We start from the raw sequence: 24,212 nt of genomic DNA on the forward strand, positions 1-24,212 counted from the left end.
TTGGTGTGTGTGCGCTTGCATGCATGCATGTGATCGTTAATAAGAATAGAAGATCTGAGAATTTAATTAATCAGTAAAAAGTAATGTTCAGAAAAAGTCACAAGTTAGGATTGCCCATTCACAATTGGAATTCATGAGAGCCTTGTCAATGAGTTCAACTGTGGAGAGACTATACAAGCATGCAGGGTAGAATTTTTTGAAGTATGGTCTGTGCCTGTTAACAGGAAAGACTGTTTCTACTGGGATGGGATACACTTAAATCGCAGGAGCGCAAAATATTTGCTGCTGCTATCGAGGCAGTGTTAGGTGGGTCAGAAAATTACTACCCTGAGAGGATACAGAGACTGATAGATTAACAGTAGCCTGAAGGCAGAGGTGAAAGTGATTCTTTCATAGCTTCTACTAGAACATGCAACAGCCTAGAGAGCAAGGTGTCTGGGATTTCAAGATCTGCTGGGAGGTCCTTGTGGAACAAGCAGATGAATGGGCTATAGTAGTAGTAGTATTAGCAAATGATGCAAGAAAGCAAGCTTATATAGCATCAAAAAAAAAAAACACAAACACTCTATGCAGAAATGGGGGGAACCTCTGATGCCATCAGACAACTAACACACAAACAGCACACACTTCACCCATCCATACCCTCCAAGAATTTGTCTAATTCTTCCTTGAATTTATTCAAACCATCCACTTCCATAACAACAGATGGAAAACTGGTCCAACAATCAAACACCTGCTGACTGAAAGCAAATTTCTGTACATCTGTCCTGCAACCATTCTTCCTCAACCTTAAATTTATGTCCCTCATGTGCAATTTCAGCAAGAGGAAGAGTGCCATTCACATTCAGCTTACTCAATCCATTGAAGGCCTTAAACACCTCAATCAGATCACCCCACAGGTGCCTAGGCTCCAGAAGCTGCAATTTGCAGAACTGAAGCCTTTCTAGGTAAAAGCACCCTTTTGTCCCCTTTACCTATCTGGTAGCCCTCCTTCGCACCCATTCCAGCAGATCTAATCCTTTCTAAAGTGAGGCCTCAAAGACCTATATGTAATACTCAAGATGCAGCCTAACCATGGCTTTATACAAAAGAATAATCACCTCCTTATCCCTGCTAGCAAAGTTTCTTCATGTCATTGACAAAACCCCATCAAGTTGTTCTGGCAGCATGTCTGCAATGCTCAGGGAATTCAATATCTGACTGCACAATTATCCCCAGGTTCCTTTCATTTTCCACTATACTGAGTCTAGTACCACACAGTTGATAAGTTACTCTGGGGTTACTGCTACCCATACACAGTACCTGGCATTTGTCAATGTTAAACTTTAATTGCCATTTCTCAGCCCACTGGCCCAATTTTCCTAGATCTTGTTGCAGTAGCTCACCCTGATTACTGTCATTAACCACCCTGCCAACCTTTGTAGTATCTGCAAACTTTGACAGTAATAAATATTGAAAACAGCAATGGCCCATTGAACCCTGAACCCTGGGGGACTCCACTGATAACATTAGCCAATGAACAGCAGTTCCCACTGATAAACACTAGTTACTTTCCCGCAACCAACCCTTCATCCATAGCAGTTACTTGCCCTTAATGCCACATTGCTCAAGTTTATACAGCAGTCTCTTATGTGCAACAATATCAAAAGCCTTCCTGAAATCCAAGTATATTATTATTATTAGCCATATGGGAAAAGAAAGCCTGAGGCTTATGCTGCACCAGCAAAAAAAAAATATTTCTGAATTACCTTGAGAGAGAGAAAGAGAGAAAACAAGAGTCAGAAGTAGAAAGGAATCACCAAGAAAAAGAAGAATAATGATATCCAGCTCAGGACCCTAGGTGTGCCAAGCCCATACTCACCAGATGTGAGCCCCTATGTATCTGAACTGAATGCAAAAAAAATTTTTTTTTCATCCAGTTCCTTAGACACTGCACCTATTAGATCAGTTTGACAAGACTGCCCCTTAACAAATCCATGCTGTGACTAGAGTATAATTGCATTCCTGTCCAGATGGTCCTGCATTATTTCTTTAACCAATTACTCCATTGTTTTCCCTGGCAAAGACGTTACACTAACAGGTCTCTAATTACTTGTCACCTTTTGATCTCCTTTATGAATTGGAGACAAAACAGACCTCCATATCCATTGGGATCTCCCCTAAATCCAAGGATGTTATCATTATTATGGTTAAAGGGTTTGTTCACCTCTTTTGCTGCCTCCCTTATTATGCTTTCATAGATCCCATCCACCCCAGGTGCCTCTATGTTCAGCTTCAACAATTCCTCTTCCACTTTCCTTTCAGTTATTACAAAGTCATTTAGCTCCCCATTGGAGTTTGATAAATTTCTTGCATCCACTCCCGTTAGGAATTCCTCATATGTGAATGTAGATACAAACAACAGTTAACCCATTGACATCAAGTGGCCCAATGTGATTCAATCCCCTTCTTCCACTGTTAATATAAGCATTGAAGTTTTTAGTTCCTTTCTTTTCATTCTTTGAAGACACTTCTCATAATCTGCTTTAGCTTGCCTAACCTCCTTTATGATTTGATTACAGACTAATTTATATCTACCATAGGCTTCTGAATCACCTGATAAATTATATGCATCCCATGAACTTTTCTTCTCTGCCACTTATCTCAATAGATAGTGTTACTAAGGTAAAAACAGTTAACAGGTATACTTGTATGTAAACTAATGCTAAAATAGTAATTAAATTTGATTATACAGATCTGTGCATTTGATGATTTGATCATCAAATGCACAGATCAAATCATCAAATGCACAGATCAAATCATCAAATGCAGACATTGTGTGTATATCAGAGACATGGTATTACTGAGATATAAGGGATTTGGAATTTGAATATGGGGAGTGTTCTCATGAAGCACATAAAATCTAAGGCAGTACATCCAGCAGAATGTTGTGTCGGTTTGGTGAAACATAAGCACTAGGAAAACAAAAATGAGGATAGGAATGTGCTATAGCCTTAATGACTGATGAGTATATCAAACAAATATACAGACATATACTGTAGAGTTGGTACTAACTCAGAATGTTTTATAATGAGGACTTTTAACTTTCCAGATATTGACTGGACCTTGTGAGTTGGTCATTCATATAGTAGAAAGACTTTTGTAGATTTATTGGACAACTGTTTCCCATACTAAGCTCTTAATTGAATTATCAGCAGTGAAACTTCATGCATTAAAAATCTGAAAATAAAAATCAATTATCACAATGTATTGATGTGGGATTTAATTAAAGATGTAACTATCATCATACAGGTCTGGGTGGGTGGGGGGGGGGGGCAAAATGGTGCTCTTACCAGGAAAGTCTTCAGTTTTGTAAATGGCACTGTCTTCAGACAGTGCCTGTAGACTCCTGCAAGGATTTCTGATTGAAGTGTTCAAGGCCTTAAATGGATCGAGAAAGCTCAATGGTGATGGAATCATTCCTCTTGCTCAGAGTACACAGATGAGGAGACAAATTCAAATTGAGAAAAAATTGTTAAAGGTCAGATAAATTTGCCTTCAGACTGATAGTGGTTGATTTTTGTAAGTAAAAGTTTATCCCCTCTAACAGTTTATCTAGTTCTCTCTTGAATAAATTCAAGGGAGAACTAGATAAACTGTTAGAGGGAATGATATATCTCACTGTTGTTATTACTGTTGGTTGAGTTCCTCAACCAACAGTAATAACAATAACAATAGTAACTGGACACAACCAACCACCCCATGCACTTAGTACCAGTACCTATTAGAGGGCAGAAAAAATTGCATAGAGGAGAAAAAGTTTTTATAATAATAATATATAAACATTTTACATTCTTTGAATATAAAATTAAAATTTGAAAATGGGCAGCTATGTGACAATGAAGGATATGCTTACATGCACAGTTACTAACAAACTTGCCATATTCTGTTGCATTAGCTTAACATATATTAATTGAACTTATACAGTCGAAGCTCTATATAATGACCCCCCAAAAGGAATGAGAAAACAGTCATTATAGCAGAAGGGTGTTATATCGATTGTCCATGAAATAGCATTAGGTTAATGAGAAATTGGCCAGGACCAACCAAATAGGTGTTATAACATGTGGAAAGTTAAAAAGAGGGTCGCTATATAGAGCTGTGTTATATAGTAACCCTCTTTCTCGCTATATCAAGCTGTGCTATAAGAATTGAACTCGTGAAAATAAAGGGGGAGCTTCATTTCTCTTTGGTAACTTCTCTAAGTGCATACTGGTGTGGATGGGGCTAATGGTTCTTACATTTTTCACTGTCCAAATATTTTGAAGAAATTTATTATTTCATCTCATACATGTAAATGCAACCAGCTTGTGAAAACTTCTTTCTGTGCTACATGTAAAATTTTGAATTTTTAAAATGTTAAGTTTATCTGCTGATTTATATGTTACATGTATGATTCATTATAAGCTCTCAAACATCCTTGAGAATAATTAAGCAACTTACCCAAGTTCTTAAGAATATTTTTGAGTTTCTCTCTTATGCTTTCATTCACGTTATTTAAAAATTCCGTAATAATTTTTTCTGCATCAATTTTCAGTTTCTTCATTGCTTGTACAATCTTTTTAACCTAAAGATGTGGAAAATAAAAATGCTCACTTAGTTATTTCTGTAACTGTGCACACAAGTACATACATGGAATAATATACATTTTGATTCTGTACTTATTTAGTTGAACATGATGAAGCATTGTTTGTGAAAAACTAAAAGAAAGTAATAAAGTTACTGTATTTTCATAAATATTACCTTGTTCAAAAAATGCAAAGCTGAGCTACAGTACATTTAAAAAAATTCTGTAATTTAATCGGGATTATTATTAACTATATAGTGCAAGGAAGCCTGGTGCTTATGCTGCACCAATCAAAACAAAAAAAAATTTCTTAATTACCCTGAGAGAGAGAGAGAGAGAGAGAGAGAGAGAGAGAAAAGGGAATCACCAAGAAAGAGAAGAATGATGATATCTAGCTCAGGGCCTTGGGTGTGCCAAGCCCATACTAACCAGATGTGAGCCCATGGGGTTAGTAATTCAGTGAAGCTTCTCCCCCCACGGAAGTCTCTAGTCCTTTTCTATGAATCTCTTCAGGTAGGTAAGTGATTTCAACACTCATTTTCTGCTTAGAAGAGTCTGAGCTCAACTCCTGACATAAGGAATTTACTGTTGTCTCAAAGAAGTAAGATTTTCAACTGAAAAATACAAAAGCCTGAGAACAATTTATCAGTAATATTCATCTCATACCATAAGTTGCCAAATAATTAACCCCAGGGGCTCACATCTGGTGAGTATGGGCTTGGCACACAGGGTCCTCAGCTGGATATCATTATTCTTCTCTTTTTTTGATGATTCCCTCCTACTTCTCTCTTTCACTCAGGGTACTCAAATTTTTTTTGGCTTGTTCAGCATAAGCCTCAGGCTTCCTTGCACCATATGGCTAATAATAATAATAATAACTTAAGCTATGAGCACAGCTTGGATTAACATGAATGGTATCCTTGGAAAAATGTTTCCTTAAGTGGTGACCCTTATGATCACTTTAATTTACTCAACTCTTAATTTTAACTCTTTTTTTTTTTTTTAAACATTAATTTGAATTCAATGTAACTCCCCCTCCCTCTTTATTCCGTTAAGTACTACACATCACCTTTATTAGAAGACCTCGACCAACTTCACTGCCATACTCCAGCTTTTTCTTTATCACTTGAAGTGTTTCATTTAGGATCCTTTCTAAAATACTTTTAAACCTATCTGGAATATCTTCATCTCTGAAACAAAAAATACGCAGCTGATTTTCTACTTTAATAGATATAAATGAAGAATTTATATTGAATAGATATATGTAATGAAGGGAAAAATCATGATTAAGAAAGGAACTTCATATATAAAAAGCTATACGTAAAAATTTCATGCATTTACAATAAAACTTCTCAGGGAAGATAAATCACTTCCATGTATTGAAATTTCGTTCTAATTATTTTATAAAAACAATTATTCCAAACACAAACCCACTGGACAAATGCCCAGTTTCCTGGCAGTACAGTCCAACACTGTGTATCGAGTATCAATAATGAGGAAAGGACAAAAAATCTTCCAGACATTCTTTATGATATATGTGCTTCTGTAAGATTGACCTCGATCTTACAAGGTGGCATTGTAAACAGTGCTTGTTATTGAGGAAGCAATACTGACTTTGTTGTAATTATATTTGTGAAATGAAGAAAATTTAAGTAAATGGTTAAGTTCCAAAAAATGTTTACGTACCCTTGTGGTTCAAGATCTCTCTTTACTAATGCATCATTCCCATCAAAATCTGTGTTAAATACAAAAGAAAACAGAAAAATTAATTTTTTTGTCTAATGCAACAGAGGGAAATATGAGCAGTTAACTGGGAGGGGCTGCAAATAACAAGATTAAATATCTCCCCCCCAATTCACACATATTGCTAGTTCTGATATAATGCCTGACTCATAAAGAGTATTGTTTCTTTTTAATTAACCATTATATTAGCATTAGTAGAGGATGCCTCCGTAGCCAGGTGGGAAGGAGCAGCAGTGCGTAGCACACGCTTCTTGATTAGACCGGGGTTCGAGCCCGTCACCACCAAATACGGAGAATGCTGAAAGGTCAGGGAATGACCACCGCATATCCCCGGAGCAATATGGCCTTAGTTGCTAATGCTCCTAAAAACCAAATAACAAATAGCATTAGTAGAAACATGTGATTCAAGAAAGCAAGTTTATACTGCATCAGCCAAAAAAAAAAAAAAAAAAAAAAAATCACAGATCCATTTCACCCACCCATTCCACTCCAAAATTTTACCTAGTTATGCCTTGCATTTATTTAAGCTTTCTACTCCACAACAACAGAAGAAAGTTTGTTCCAGCAATCAACTACCCATTGGCTAAATGCAAATTTCTACACATTTATTCTACAAATGTCTTTCCTCAAAATTTGAATTGGTGTGACTTGAGGTGCATAATCTGAGCAAGATGAAGAATCCCATCAGCATTGAGCTTGCTGAACCCATTCAACGCTTTATACACCTGCAAATTCCTAGAGTCCAGATGCTGCAATTTACAGAACAGTCTTTCTTGGTAAGATCACCCTTTGTTCCACTCACCATTCTCTGTACTCATTCCAGAAGCTCTCCATCCTTCCAAAAATGAGGCCTCCAGGTCTGTGTGCAGTACCTGAGGTGTTGCCTGACCATTACCTTATACAAGGGGATAATCACCGCCTTATCTCTACTAACAAAACGCAGCCTGTCTGCACTACTCAGAAAACTTCATATCTGACTGCACAATTATCCCTAGGTCTTTTTCATTTTCCACTATGGTGGCAGCTTGTGACTGAAGTATGAGGGTGCTGCTTCTTAAAGTTACAAGAGGACAGGAATGCAGTTAAATTGCCTTGGTTATAAGATATGTAGACATAGATGGTAATAATAATTAGGATTAATGTTCAAGTTTGCAGATGATACAAAGGTTGGCAGAGTTGTTAATGACAGTACTCTGCTGCAACAGGATCTAGAAAAGTTGAGCAGATGGGCCGAGAGGTGGCAACTGAAGTTTAACATTGATAAATGTAAAGTACTGCATATGGGAAGCAATAACCCCAGAGTAACATATCAACTATGTGGTACTACACTGACAGTAGTAGAGAGTGAAAAGGACCTGGGAGTAATTGTGCAAGCAGATATGAAGTTTTCTGAGCAGTGCAGATGGTCTGCAAAAGTAGCTCATGGTGTCTTGTCAATGATATACAGGACTTTTTCTAGCAGGGATAAGGGGGTGATTATCCTCTTGTATAAGGCAATGGTCAGGCCACACCTTGAGTACTATATATAGGTCTGGAGGCCTCATTTTAAGAAGGATGTAAAGCTGTTGGAATGAGTACAGAGAAGGGCAACAAGATTAGTGAATGGAACAAATGGTTGCTCTTACAAAGAAAGGCTTAAGTTTTGCAAATTACAGTGTCTGGAGACTAGGCATCTCCGAGGTGATCTGATTGAGGTGTATAAAGCCTTGAATGGTTTGTGCATGCTCAATGCTGATGGGAATCTTCCTCTTGCTCAGAATAATTGCCTGAGAGGGCATAAATTCAAATTGAGGAAAGACAGTTGTAGGATAGATGTTGTTGTTGTTTGTTTTTTTAGGAGCATTAGCAACTAAGGCCATATTGCTCCAGGAATATGCGGTGGTCATTCCCTGACCTTTCCGCATCCTCCTTATTCGGTGGTGACGGGCTTGAACCCTGGTCTAATCAAGAAGCGTGTGCTACGCACTGCTGCTCCTTCCCACCTGGCTACGGAGGTGCAGGATAGATGTGCAGAAATTTGAAGTTTGCCTTTAGCCAGCAGGTGGTTGATTGCCGGAACAAACTTCCATCTGTCGTTATAGAGGTTGATAGCTTAAACAGTTTCAAGGCAGAACTAGACAAACATTTGGAGCGAGTGGATGGGTGAAATGAGAAGGGTGTGTGTGTGTGTTTTTTTTTTTGGCTGATGCTATATAAGCTTGCTTTCTTGCATCATGTGTCCTTGCTAATGCTAATAATAAGCAAGTTAAAAATACAATTAAACATTAACTGGACACTTACCATTAGCAGACTTGGGTAATCTCGAAATTTTGTTTAAAAATAAAATCCATTCTTTGGTTTAATAAATAAAGTGCACCAAACTTGAATGAAAAAGTTATTTATTAATAACTTTTTAATTCAAGTTTGGTGCACTGTTCAAATCAGCACTGCTCACTTCCACAGTTCCCTTGACTCGTTTTGTCACCTATAAAAAATGGGTATTGGCAACTTGCCAACTAAGCATTGACTCAACCACTGGGGCAAAAATGTAGACCTGTGTAGCACACAGTTCCACCTATGGTTAAACTTCAAAGCTGAAAATGATTTTGTGTTTTTATTCGTTTATTATTGAAATTATTATTGGAAATAGAGGATGAGTACACTATATGTGGGACCTGTTAATAAAAATATTTGCTGTGTTGCATTGTTCTTCACAAAATTTCATATAATTCCGTTGATTGTATATTTAGATTTAAAAAGCTGGGGGTGCTGCAGTGCCTACCAACGAGTTTCCCCTTCTCCACTACCTGAATGTAATACTGCACAGTTAGTACGTTACTCTAGAATTACTGCTACCCATATGCAGTACTTGGCACTTGTCAATGTTAAACTTCAGTTGCCATCTCTCAGCCCATCTGCTCAACTTTTCTAGATCCTGTTGCAGTATTGTCATTACCAACCCTGCCAGGCAGATCTGGTGAAACTGTAGAAGAATTTGGTCTTGGAGCAAGAAATGAAAAAGGGGATTGGCTGATACAATTTTGCCAAGAGGAGAACTTGATGACTGCTAAACACCTGGTTTCAACTCCCCAAGAGAAGGCTCTATACATGGAAGTCGCCGGTAGACAGCACACAAAACATGGTCAGAAACCAAATTGACTATATCTTGGTCAATCAGTGTTTCCGGAGCAATATTAAAAGCACCAAGACATACCCCAGTGCAGATATTGATTCAGACCACAATCCAGCCATAACCGAGATCAAGCTTTGATTGAAGGCTACTAGGAAAAAGCAACCAATGAAGAAAGTTGACCAAGAAGTTAAAAAATCCAGAAAAGACCACTTAATGAAAGAATGCAACACATCCATAGGCAGGAGAGTGGAGTGGAAGATATTTGGAAGAATTTTAAATCTGTTCTGACTGAAATGAGCTCAAAAGTTCTAGGTTATGGAAAATGTCTGAAGGACTGGATGACAGATGAAATTCTGACACTCATGGAGAAGTGCACAGCATTTAAGAACTGCAATGCAGTAAGGTATAAGGAGGTGAATAGACTGATTAAGAACAAAATTAAAGGAGCTAAAGGTAGCTGTATCACAGAGAAATAAAAGCTCTGCAAGAAAAATATGATGATTTCAATCTTCACAAAAAGATTAAAGAGATTTCAAGAATTAATAGATGGAAACAACTAACTTCAATCTGAAATGACAAAGGTGAGATTATCATGGAAGAATTAGAAAACCTGGACATATGGACTAATAACATAAAAGACCTCTTTGCCCACAGTGAAAGTGAGCTAGATGACAACAACGATGCAGTGGTAGGACCATCCATCCTAAGATCTGAGACAGAGAGTGTGATTAAATCAACGAAGAAGAGAACCTGATGAAATCACAGCAAAAAATAGCCAAATTGCACAACTACAAAAACCCTGACATTCTGGTTGAATTATTTAACAGAATTTATGACACAGGCAACATCCCTCAAGACTGGGTGACATCAATGTTCATCACTCTTCCCAAAAAACTAACCACCTGGACTTGTGGAGACTTCAGACTAATCAGCTTGATGAACCAAGTCCTGAAAATATTCCTAAAAATAATTAAAACTCAGATTTTCAGGAATTGTGAGGAGTCTATGGACAATGAGCAGTTTGGATTAAGGGAAGGACTGGGTAAAAGAGAAGCACTATTTTGTCCCCAGGTCATGATGCAAAGGTGCAGAGTAAAACAGATTGATGCCCATCTTCGTTTTATTGACTTTGAGAAGGCCTTTAATCAGGTCCAACACACTAAGCTCATCAAGATCCTTCAGGAGTTTGGCCTTGATGAAGAGGACATCCAAACAATCAAATGTCACTACAGGAACCAAACAGCATCTGTTTTAGTCAATGGCAGAAAGACAGAAATTATCAATATTGAATGCGGAGTGAGGCATTCAACATTGATAATTTCTGTTGTTGAATGCGGAGTGTACTCTCCCCCCTCCTGTTTAATATTTACTTGTTCGTCATCTTCAAGAGAGCATTAGATGGAAGAAATAAAGGAATATCTGCAGAGCAGTGTCATCTGCAGAGAAAGTTAACAACTTTTGCTATGCAGATGACACTATAATTTGTACAACTAATATGCAGGACTTACAGATACTCCTCAATCATGTGAGTTAAGAAAATGAAAGAATGGGCCTCAGGATTAATATCAACAAGACTAAGCTCATGGTTCTTAATGGAGCAATGCCAACACATCCCCTCATGTTAAACGAAGGCTGATAGAGAGAGTTGGCATAATCAAATATCCATGCTGTTGGATCAATGACAAAAAGGAACCAGATATGGAAATAAAAGCAAGGATAGAAATGGCCAGGCAGTATTTTCTTAAAGTGAGACCTGCATTGTGCAATAGAAACCTTAGAATCAAGACAATGAGATTTTATGTTTGGTGAGTTTTGTTATATGGTGCTGAGACATGGACAATGAAAACCTCAAAAAAACTAGAAGCATTTGAAATGTGGACATACAGAATAATGCTAAAGATACCATAGACAGCAAGAGTGACCAATGAGAGTGTCCTGCAGAGATTGGAAAAACTGGGGAATTGCTGAAGGATATAAAGAAAAGAAAAACAGCATATCTTGGGCACCTGATGAGGAACAACAAATATGCAATTCCACAGATAATTACTGAAGGGAGAATGGAAGGAAGAAGAAAGCCTAGGAGAAGACATACATCATGACTACATAACATTAAGAATTAGACAGGACTAAACAAGCAGCTGTTCAGAGCTACCAGAAAGAGAGTTTCTGTGATTGTTGCTGACCTCCATTAGGAGATGGCACACAGAGAAGAAGACAACCCTGACAACCTGCTCTTCGTAGTCTAATGTTATTAGTGGAGTCCTACAGGGTTCAGTGTTCGATCCACTGTTGTTTTGTATATTTATCAATGATATTGATGAAGGTATATCAGGCTTAATGTCGAAGTTTGCAGATGATACAAAGGTTGGCAGGGTTGTTAATGACAGTATGCTACTGCAACAGGATCTAGATAACTTGGGCAGATGGGCTAAGAAGTGGCAACTGAAGTTTAACCTTGACAAATGCAAGGTACTGCATATGGGTAGAAGTAACCCCAGAGAAACGTACCAACTGTGTGGTACTACACTTAAGGTGGTAGAAAATGAAAAAGACCTGGGAGTAATTGTGCAGTCAGATATGAAGTTTTCTGAGCAATGCAGACAGGCTGCCAGGGCAGGTCATGGGGTTTTGTCAATGATATATAGGAATTTTGCTAGCAGGGAAAAGAAGGTGATTGTCCCTCTGTATAAGGCAATGGTCAGGCCACGCCTTGAGTACTGTGTACAGTCTGGAGGCCTCATTTTAGGAAGGATGTAGATTTGCTTGAGCGTGTACAGAGAAGGGCAACAAGATTGGTGAGGGGAATGAAGGGATCCTCTTACCAAGAGAGGCTTAAGTTCTGCAAATTGCAGTGGCTGGAGACTAGGCACCTGTGCGGTGATCTGATTGAGGTGTATAAGGCGTTGAATGGGTTGAGCACGCTGAATTCTGATGGGATCCTTCCACTTGTTCAGATTACGAACCTAAGGAGGCATAAATTCAAATTAAGAAAGGACAGATGTAGAATAGATGTGCGGAAATTTGCCTTTAGCCAGTGGGTGGTTAATTGCTGGAACAAACTTCCATCTGTCATTGTGGAAGTTGATAGGTTGAATAAATTTAAGGAGGAACTGGACAGGCATTTGGAGGGAATGGTGTGATTTTTTTTTTTTTTTTTTTTTTTTTTTGGCTGATGCTGCATAAGCTACTACTACCACCTTCTTATTGTCTGCAAACTTGGACATTAACATAAATTCAAATTGAGGAAAAACAGTTGTAAGATAGATGTGCGGAAGTTTGCCTTTAGCCAGCAGGTTGTTGATTGGTCGAACAGACTTCCATCCTTCGTTGTAGAAGTTGATAGCATAAATAAATTTAAGACTGAGCTGGACAGGTATTTGGAACAAACAGAGGGGTGAAATGGGAGCATTTTTATTTTTTGGCTAATGCTGCATAAGCTTTCTTTCTTGCATCATATGCCTCTACTAATGCTAATTATACCCCACAGGGCGCACACCCAGGGTTCTGAGCTGGATATTATCATTCTTATCTTCTTGGTGATTCCCTTCTACTTTTGACTCTCTCTCTCTCTCTCTCTCTCTCTCTCTCTCTCTCTCTCTCTCTCAGGGTACCTCGGGAACTTTTTATTTGGCTGGTACAGCATAAGCCAAAATTTGCACCATATAGCTAATAATAATAATAATACTCCCCAAATTCCAATTCTGCATTCCTTATATCTGTGTGACACCACATCTCTGATATCCCATCAATATCTGCCTTTGATGCCTTGACCAGCATCTCAAATTTATTTACTATACTTCTAGCATCGGTGTACATGCAAGCATACATGCACCTGTTCTTACTCTTAGTCACCCTAATACAACCTACGTATGTACTTGTTCCATGGTGACTCCCAGTAGTCCTTGAAATCCCCAGCACCTTGCTTTCCTCGCTGCTGCTCATTCCAATAGAAGCAGTGCAAGAATCACTTTTACCTCTGCTTACGGCTACTATTAATCTATTAGTCTGTGAATCTCCTGAAGCTAGCAGTTTTCCGACCCACCTTACACTGCTTCGAATGCATCAGCAAATATTCTTGCACCCTTTCTATTCAAGTGTATCCCATCCGAGTAGAAGCATGTCCCTATACCAATCTTGAAATACTTTTACCTTTTTATCTTATTCAATCCAGTGGCATAACATTGTGAACTTGGGCCGTAGAGAAACTTAATTTATTTTATTATTTTTTGCATAACTCCTGTTTTTTTTTTTTCTTTTGGGTTCCCCCAAGCTCTGTTGCAGCTTCACTACATGTATCATGGGATGATATGCCACTCCAGCTGAAAATGTCTTCAATGGATGTCAGACACACTGATAAGACTCGAAGCAAGGAATCTGATGCATCTGCCATCAGATTCACTGATGATAGACACATCAGAAAAATGCATGGGATGCATATGAATGATCAGGTGATAAAGATACCAACAGTAAATATATAAACTCATCTGCAATGCAGTCACAAAAGAGGTTAGGCAATCTGAGGCAGCTTACGAGAAGTCTCTAGCAAAGATAAGCAACAAAGACTTCTTTACTTATGCAAACAGTAGAAGGAAGGGGCCGAATCACATTGGTTGGATTAATTTTTAATGATCCTGCTCAGGTTGTAGACAAACTGAATAAGTATTTTGGTAGCTACATTCACATATGAGAAACTTTTTTATCGATGGAGATGCCAAAAGTAATTTCTAGTGGGGAGCTCAATGATTCTGTTACAAATGAGGAGAAATTGTTGAAGCTGATTATAAAAAAAGCACCTGTGGCAGATGAGATCTATCTAGCTATATTAAAGGAGGCAGGAAAAGAGGCAAGCAAACCTTTAGCCACAATTATGAGAGCATCCCTAGATTTGCAGGAGACCCCTATGGACTTGTGATGTGCAAATGTATCCCCAATTTACAAGGGGGAAATCACAGAGAGACATTAATGGAGTCATTGGTTAAAGAAGTAATGCAGGATCATCTACACAGGAATACATCACCCCGGGGGCTCACATCTGGTGAGTATGGGCTTGGCAAACCCAGGGTCCTGAGCTGGATATCATCATTCTTCTCTTTCTTGGTGATGCCTTCTACTTCTCTCTCTCTCTCTCTCTCTCACACGCACACACACACACACACACACACACACACAGGGGGTAACTCGGGAATTTTATTATTTTTTTTTTGGCTGGTGCAGCATAAGCCTCAGGCTTCCTTGTACCATATGGCTAATATTAATAATAATAATAATAATAATAACAGTTATATCACAATCACAGCATAGATTTGTTAATGGATAACCCTGTCTGACCAATTTGATTGGATACTATGACACCATAACAAAGGAAATGGATGCAAAAAATTATTTTGACATCATATACTTAGATTGCATAAAAGGTTTTGATATTGTTCCACATAAAAGGGTGCTATGTAAATTGGAGTGGCATTAAGGTCAGGTTGCTGCTGTGGATAAAGGATGGTTGAGTGGGAGAGTGGTTATCAATGGGCACTGCTCTTCTTGAAATACTGTTATTAAGAGAGTCACCCCCAAGGTTCAGTGCTGGGCCCATTGTTGTTTTCTATATTTATAAATGATATTAATGAAGGTATATCAGTCTTAAAGTTTGCAGATGATAAGAAGGTTGGTAGGACAGTTAATCACAGTAATCATGGTATGCCAATACAAATTGATCTAAACAAATTAGGCAGATTGGCTCAGAAGTGGCAATTGAAAATTAATATTGCCCAATTACCCCCAGGTTACAAAAAAGACCTGGGGGTAATTGTGCAGTCAGATATGATGTTCTCTGAGCAGTGCAGACAGGAATGGGGCTTTTTGATTGGTATTCTGTAATTTTTCAGCAAAGGTTAGGTCATACCTTGAGAATTGCATACAGGTTTGGAAGCCTCATTTTTGGAAGATGTTAACCTGTTGAAATGGGTGCAAAAGGGTGCTATTACTGGGCTTCAGTTTTGAAAAATACAGTGTCTGGAGACTAGACACCTGTGAGGAGATCTGATTGAGGTGCTCAAGACCTTGAATGTATTGAGTAAGCCCAGGGTAATGGAATCCTTTCCTTTTGCTCAGAAAACACATATGGGGGGGGGCCTAAATTCTAATTGAGGAAGGATGGTGGCAGGATAGATGTGCAGAAGTTTACCTTCAGCCAGTGGGTATTTGATTGTTGGAACAAACTTCCATCTGTTGTTGTGGAAGTGGTCAGTTTGAATCAATTCAAGGAAAAACTGAATAAACTGTTACAGGAGATGGATGGATGAAAATAAAAGTACTGGCATCTTTTTTTTTTTTTTTTCTTGGCTAATGCTGTATAAGCCTTCATCATATAGCAATACTATATGATTAGTATTGGCATATAGTCATATAGACTAGTATTGGAGCGACTCCGTAGCCAGGTGGGAAGGAGCAGCAGTGCATAGCACACGCTTCTTGATTAGACCAGGGTTCGAGCCCATCACCACCAAATATGGAGGATGTGGAAAGGTCAGGGAATGACCACTACATATCCCGGAGCAATATGGCCTTAGTTGCTAATGCTCCTAAAAACCAAAAAACACACAACTAGTATTGGCATATATGTTCATATAGACTTCATCATATAGCAGTACTACTAACAAAAATAATATCTTATTACATTTCTTGTAATAGCAGACAAACAAATATTGATAAAAATCTTTAGTAATTTGCATGTACCATTATTTCATTATTTACATGTCCATTTAACAGGCTAATAAAAAGCTGTGAAGTAACCTAGAAAATAATGCTGCCCCCATTTTCTTTCTGAAGTCAGTGAGTACAAATAAATGAAGACCTCATGAGGAGCAGTTTGATAATAATAATCTGTGGATCTTCAAATTACTCTTTTGAAAAAAAAAAAAAAAAACTGAGTATGAATAAATGATGCATTGATATAGTAGTTTAGAGTGTAGTAGTTTTTAAAAGAAAAGTTTTGTTTTATGAGAAATACTCATATGTCTGATCTATTAAATTCCAATAATCAATTGGTTTCCATCCAACTTTAATTTCTTGGCATTTACATTTAATCCCACATATGCACTGACATTATAAGAGTAATGTCAATGAATATGTGGGATTAAATGTGTATTCTAGTCTGTTTGCTGTGCTCTTTATTGTCATATGAACAGAACTCATCCTGTGTTTAAAAAACATATTACTCATGTAATATGTGTTTGTGCTATATATCAAGATATTTATATCTGCAGCCATAAATATTTCTGCCATTTTTCTATGCTGCCTCTCCTGTATCAATGCTGCAGTTATATAACAAAAATTAAATTTCATTACAATTCAAGCACTTACCAATTCCAAGTTGTTTAAGAATCTCTTTCAGTTTATCTCGCACAATATCCTTTGCTCCTTTCAATATATCTATAAGTTTTCCTTTCAAGTCAATATGCAAATCTTTCAGTTTTTGTATAATTGGCTTCAACTAAAAATAAAGAAATACTTTACTGTCTTTGAAAATGTTTCATATATATTAAGTAATGCAGAACATTTATAATTTGAGAGTTACATTTGCTGAAATCAACAGCCTCACTTTGTTTACAATTCTAGAAAGAAAGAAAATGGAACTGCAAATTAGTACCTGTTCTATGAGATCATGGCTAATGCCGAGGCCGTTATCGAGCTTTTCCTTGATTTTATTTATCTGTTCCCGTATAAAATTTATTACCACATTTTTGATCCAATCACCAATACCACCATTATCTTCAGCTCTGAAAGAAAAATTGATAACTGTTACTTATATGAACAAGGCACAAAATTAAGTCAATGACATGCACAGTATATTTGAATTGTGGAGGGCAAGATGACAATGTGCCATTTTCTCAAAGCACTTTTTTTGTAGAAAATTGTTTCTATATATCGTAGAAAATATATACAGGATAGGTCAAAAATTGCTTCACACAACTGATGCCCTATAATCTTTTGTTATGTTTACGGAGAATGTACATATAATTTACATTTTACTGTTAGAAAATTAGTACAAATCCAAATACAATGAAAGTAATGGTTAAAATACGTCAGTTATTCCTTGAGTGGCATAGTGAACTGTTTTGTTTAAAGATAATAAAGCAATCAAACATAATTGTATAATTATGTTTAATTTTGAATTGGAAATATGTACATAATGGAATAAGATGCGTTTAGGGCTAAACCTCAAGCTGAGAGCAAGTTTTAGACTATGTATATATTAAGTGCAATAGCATCATTAATACACAGCCATTTCTGAATTAACAGAATATTTATAAAGCAACATCATTTTAAGTTATATCTCATATTGTGAATACCTTCACAACGAGTTGCCATTATATTGCACTACTTCGAATAAGTAACACTTCACCTGGGGAGAAGACTGTTACTTATTCTCATGGGTGGTGGTATCCATCTGAGAATAAGTAACATTAGTCTTCTTCCCAGGTGAAGCTTAACTTATTCGAAGTAGTGCAATATCATGACAACTCATTGTGAAGGTATTCACAATATGAGATAAAACTTAAAACACTGCTGCCTTATAAATATACTGTTAATTCAGTTAACACATAAGTGCATCATTAATACACTTATGTGTATTAATGATGCTATTGCACTTAATATATGCATAGTACATAATAAAATTAAACATTTTGTGGTATTTTCTTACCACTTTTTCAGTGACAATTCTCTTTGCAATATCACTGTCACAAAAGTTCACTTTGGTCACAAGAACTTGTCACAATAAGAATGCTTGGAAACAATACTTGCATAAGGCTCTCAGAGATGAAAGTAGTAGGAATGAGGATGAAGTTTTTACTATTATTAACTAAATATTCTAGGCCATAAACTTAAATTATAAGAGAAGAGATTTAGACTGGCTTGCAAGAAGTTTTATTTTAACCAACAAGTTGTTAATTACAGGAATAAGTTACCTCTATTGGTGATTGAATCTGACAGTTGGGGAAATTCCCCAAGCTGTCAGCCTTCAGTACAATCAGATTGATAGACACCTATATGAGAATGTAGTCAAACAGGTAGTTAGCATTTAGCATTAGCATTAGCATTAGTAGAGGCATTTGATGCAAGAAAGCAAGCTTATGCAGCATCAGCCAAAAAAAAAAAACCCACTTCCACTTCACCCCTCTGTTCGTTCAAAATACCTGTCCAGCTGAGCCTTAAACTTATTTAGGCTATCAACCTCCACCACAAGGGATGGAAGTCTGTTCCACCAACCAACCACCCGCTGGCTAAAGGCAAATTTCCGCACGTCTATCCTACATCTGTCTTTCCTCAATTTGAATTTATGCCCTCTCAGGTGATTTTTCTGAGCTAGAGGAAGAATCCCATCAGCATTGAGCATGCTTAAACCATTCAAGGCTTTATACACCTCTATCAGATCACCTCGCTGGTGCCTAGTCTCCAGACACTGTAATTTGCAAAACTTAAGCCTTTCTTCGTCAGAGCACCCCTTTGTTCCATTCACTAATCTTGTTGCCCTTCTCTGTACTCGTTCCAGCAGCTCTACATCCTTCTTGAAATGTGGCCTCCAGACCTGTATACAGTACTCTAGGTGTGGCCTGACCATTGCCTTATACAATGGAATAATCACCTCCTTATCCCTGCTGGAAAAATTCCTGTATATCATTGACAATACTCCATGAGCTACTCTTGCAGCCCATCTGCACTGCTCAGAGCTTCATATCTGCCTGCACAACCACCCCCAAGTCCCTTTCATTCTCTACCACTGTCAGTGTAGTACCACAGAGTTGATACGTTGCTCTGGGGTTGCTGTTTCCCATGTGTAGTACTTTACATTTGTCAATGTTAAACTTCATTTGCCACCTCTCAGCCCATCTGCTCAACCTTTCCAGATCCTGTTGCAGCAGCATAGTGTCAGTAGTGTCCTTGACAACCCTGCCAACCTTTGTATCATCTGCAAACTTGGACATTAAGCTTGATATACCATCATCAATATCATTTATAAATACAGAAAACAATAATGGACCCAACACTGAGCCCTGAGGGACTCCACTAATAACATTAGTCCACGATGAGCAGTGTCCATTGATTACCACTCTCTGTCTTCTCCCACTTAACCACTCCTTTATCCATAGCAGCAATTTGCCTCCAATGTCACACTGCTCCAATTTGTGTAGCAGTCTTCCATGTGCAACAGTATCAAAAGCCTTTCTAAGATCCAAGTATATAATATCAAAGTTATTCCCTGCATCCAGTTCTTTTGTGACTGCATCATAGTATCCAATCAAGTTGGTCAGGCAAGACTTCCCCTTAACAAAACCATGCTGTGTCTGAGCTATAACTGAAGTCTTGTCTAAATGATCCTGCAGTGCTTCTTTAACCAGTGCCTCCATTAATTTTCCTGGAACAGAAGTTAAGCTCACAGGTCTATAATTACTTGTGTCAGCCTTTGATCCTCCTTTGTGAATTGGGGTCACATTTTCACATTTCCAGTCTATGGGTACCTCCCCTGAGTCCAAGGAAGCTCTCATAATTATGGCTAAGGGTTTGCTTACTTCCTTTGCTGCCTCCTTTAATATAACTGGATAGATCCCATCCACCCCAGGTGCCTTTCTTGTCTTTATCTTCAACAGTTTCTCCTCCACTTTACTCCCAGTTATTTCAAGATTCTGTAGCTTACTGCTAGAGTTGAATACATCTCTGGCATTCCCCTTGCTGAATAACTCCTCATGTGTGAATGTCGATGCAAAATATTCATTTAGTTTGTTAGCTACCTAAGCAGGATCATCAACAGTTGACCCATCAATATCAAGTGGACCAATCTGATTCATCCCCTTCCTTCTAGAGTTTACATAAGTAAAGAACTCTTTGCTGTTTTTCTTTGCATCCCTTGCCAAGGATTTCTCGTAATCTGCCTTCGCCTGCCTAACCTCCTTTGTAACTTGGTTGCATATCAACTTGTATCTATCATAGGCTTCTGTGTCATGTGTTAATTTGTAAGTATCCCATGCATTTTTCTTCTCTGCCATATGCCTCATTAGTTCATCTGACATCCATTTTGGCCTAAACCTTGAACAATATTTCTTAGTTGGTATGTAAAGCCTAGTAGCTTCCAAGATAAGTTCTTTGAATGCTTCCCATTTTGAATTTGCTGTTGGTAACATCATCAGTTGGTCCCACTGTATAGAATTTAAATACTGTCTCAGTCCATCGTAGTCGCCTTTACGGAAGCAATAACCCTTCCCTTTACCCCTAATGGTAGTTACCTCTTTGAGTAAATCCCACTTCAGCACACTGTGATCACTGCCACCTAGTGGTTCATTTATCTGCAGATTCTTAATGCATGAAGAATCACTGCTGATAATCAAATCAAGAGTATTACTCCCTCTAGTTGCCTCCCGAACATGCTGATGTAGAAAACAATCATCCAATAAATCCACAAAAGCCCTGCTAGTGTGTGAGTAACCAGCCCCCAAATTCCAGTCAATATCTGGGAAATTAAAATCTCCCATTATAAGACTCTCTGATTTACTGGCCCACTCTATTTCCCTGTACAGTTCCTTATTATACTCATCAGAGTCATTAGGCCTATAGCACACTCCTACTCTCAATTTTGATCTCCCAATGCTTATGTCACACCAAACTGACTCAACACTGCACTGTCCGGCGATGTCGACTGGCTTCACTTCCTTGGTTTTTATGTGTTTCTTAACTAATAGCATAACCCCTCCCCCCTTCCTATCCTGTCTATCCTTTCTGTAGACGTTGTACTCCCCAAATTGCAGTTCTGCATCCCTTATATCTGTGTGACACCACGTCTCTGATATCCCAACAATATCTGCCTTTGATGTTTTGAGCAATATCTCAAATTCATCAAATTTATTTACTAAACTCCTAGCATTGGTGTACACGCAAGTATACCTGCACCTGTTTCTATTCTTAGCTACCCTAACACAACCCATGTGTTTACTTGTACCGCAATGGCTCACAGCAGTCTCTGAAATACCATGCATCTTGTTTTTCAGGCTTCTGCTCATTCTAATAGAAGCAGTGCAAGAATCTCTTTCACCTCTGCCAGTGGCTACTGTCAATCTATTGGTCTTTGTCTCCACCCAAGCTAGCAGTTTTCCGACCCACCTAACACTGCCTCGATAGCGTCAGCAAATATTCTTGCACCCTTTCTATTTAAGTGTATTCCATCCCTGTAGAAGCAATCTCTCCTGTTAACAAGTGCAGTCCAGGCTGAAGTTTATTTTATATCATTGTTTAAATTAATTAATTAATTAATTTTTCTTGGTTGGTGCAGCAAGAGCCTATGTCTTCATTTCACCATATAGCTAATACTAATTATTTTCATTTATGTCATTGTATATCTACTGTTGGCAAATACATTTAGTTCGATTCAGTATTTACATGTTCAGCAACAGTAACTGAACTTGGATTCCTTATGGTCATGCAACACAAACATTGCAACACTGACTAGCAGGCCTTATCACATAATAAAATCACCTATGATAGTAAATTAATATTTCAGTATTTCATGAAAAGCAACTTTCTGGCCAAGTTTTTGATACATTTTATCCAGAATGCAGAAGTCTTAGTCTTAATCATATATGCTGAATATACCTCCATGGCCACTGGATTCAAGATATATCCTCATTCTGAAGAAGCTTTTCCACCAGCTATGAGGAAGAATCATCCATGACAACAAAGTGAAAGACACCTGCACCTCCAAAAATTCATAATTATTCTCTTTTATTTTTTGAAGATGTGTATGTGCACTGGACATTGAGCCTGCCCAGAATATCAGATCTCTCTCTCTCTCTCTCTCTCTCTCTCTCTCTCTCTCTCTCTCTCTCTCGAAAGAATGACCTGAAACCAAATTGCAAACATAAGAGAAAAGGAATGAAGGAGATAATCTGGTAAAGCATGTCCAGTACAAGCCAATACATGTCAAAACATTCCCAACTACATATCATAAAAATGGAACTATGGCTGCTGTTAGATATAGAGACTATATTCTCGAACCCCATCAGTTTTCATAAGAAGTAAGGACTAGTTCCTACTAATGGATATTAATGCTGCATGAGAGAGGGAAAAAGAGATTGAGTGTGTGTGCTGGGGTAATCATATAGCTATTAAGTTCTATAACCTTATTTATTCCGGAAACTGGTTTTTCGTTGAGAAAATATAAAATCGACCTCAGAATACACAATATACAGACAATAAACGAAGCAATATGGCCTTAGTTGCTGATGCAAGAAAGACCAAAATGGATGTCAGATGAAATATTGAGACATATGACAGAGAAGAAAAGTGCATGGGATGTATATAAATTATCAGGCGATACAGAAATCTATGGTAGACAAAAATTAGTCTGAAATTGACTCACAAAGGAATTTAAGCAAGCTTAGGCAGATTATTAAGTCTCTGGCAAAGAATGCAAAGAAAAACAGCAAAAACTTCTATGCTTATATTAACAGGAGAAGGAAGGGGTTGAATCACATTGGACTAATTAATATCTATGGGCTAACTGTTGATGACAATGCTCAGATTGCAGACAAATTGAATAGATATTTTGCATCTACTTTCACATATGAGGAATTCTTTAAGGGGATGCCAGAAGTTTACCAAATTCTAACAAGGAGCTAAATGACTTTGTGATAACTGAAAGAAAAGTGGAGGAGGAATTATTGAGAATTAACATAAAAAAGGCCCCTGGGGCAGATGGAAACTATCCAATTATATTAAGGGAGGAGCAAAGGAGGTAAGCGACTCACAGCCATAATTATGAGAGCATCCTTTGATTCAGAGGAGGTGGCTATGGACTGGAGAAGTGTGAATATATTCTCAATTCATAAAGGAGGATCAAAAGGCAACATAAATAATTATAGACCTGTTAGCTTAATGTTTGTTCCAGGAAATATAATGGAATCACTGGTTAAAGAAGTAATGCAGGACCATTTGGACAGGCGTGTAATTATAATGCAATTACAGTATGGATTTGTCAAGAAGCAGTCTTGCTTAACCAATCTGATAGGTTAGTATGTTGCAGTGACCAAGGCATCGGATGCAAAAAATATTTTTGACATCATATAGTTGGATTTCAGGAAAGCTTTTGATACTGCTGCACATAAAATACTGCTGTACAAACTGAAGCACTATGTCAGTGAGCACTGCTCTTCGTGGACTAATGTTATTAGTGTAGTTCCCTTAGGGTTCAGTGCTGGGTCCATTGTTGTTTTGAATATTTATCAATGATTATTATTAGCCATATGGTGCAAGGAAGTCTGAGGCTTATGTTGCACCAGCCAAAAAAATTTTTCTGAACTACCCCAAGAGAGAGAGGGAGAGAGAGAGAGATAAAAGGGAATCACCAAGGAAGATAAGATTGATGATATCCAGCTCAGGACCCTGGGTATGATAGTGATCAAGCTTAATGTCTAAGTTTGCAGATGATACAAAGGTTGGCAGGATGATTAATGACAGTCATCTAGGTGAGCTACTGCAACAAGATCTAGAAAATTGGATCGATGGGCTGAGAAATGGCAATCAAAATTTAACATTCACAAATGCAAGATACTGGCACGTGGATAGCAGTAACTCCAGAGATACAAGCACATGGGTAGCAGTAACTCCAGAGCAACTTATCAAAAGTGTGGTACTACACTCAGGATAGTGGAGAATGAAAAAGACCTGGGGATAATTGTGCCATCTGATATGAAGTTTTCTCAGCAGTGC

General features: G+C 37.9%; 1 protein-coding gene across 1 annotated transcript in view; it reads right to left on the reverse strand.

The window, feature by feature from the left end:
- Positions 1 to 10,389: 10,389 nt before the first annotated feature.
- Positions 10,390 to 24,212, reverse strand: part of LOC150081474 (uncharacterized) — a 55,791-nt gene continuing 41,968 nt past the window's right edge. Inside the window, exons 4-6 of the mRNA XM_090380214.1 lie at positions 17,104 to 17,233; positions 16,818 to 16,947; positions 10,390 to 10,409 (exon numbers count right to left, since the gene is read on the reverse strand). Coding sequence (XP_090236340.1) covers positions 10,390 to 10,409; positions 16,818 to 16,947; positions 17,104 to 17,233 — 280 coding nt within the window. The remainder of the gene's footprint in view (positions 10,410 to 16,817; positions 16,948 to 17,103; positions 17,234 to 24,212) is intronic.

This window comes from Mastigoproctus giganteus, chromosome 8, assembly GCF_048544385.1.
Source record: "Mastigoproctus giganteus isolate SK-2022 chromosome 8, ASM4854438v1, whole genome shotgun sequence".
Classification (NCBI taxonomy): Eukaryota; Metazoa; Arthropoda; class Arachnida; order Uropygi; family Thelyphonidae; genus Mastigoproctus; species Mastigoproctus giganteus.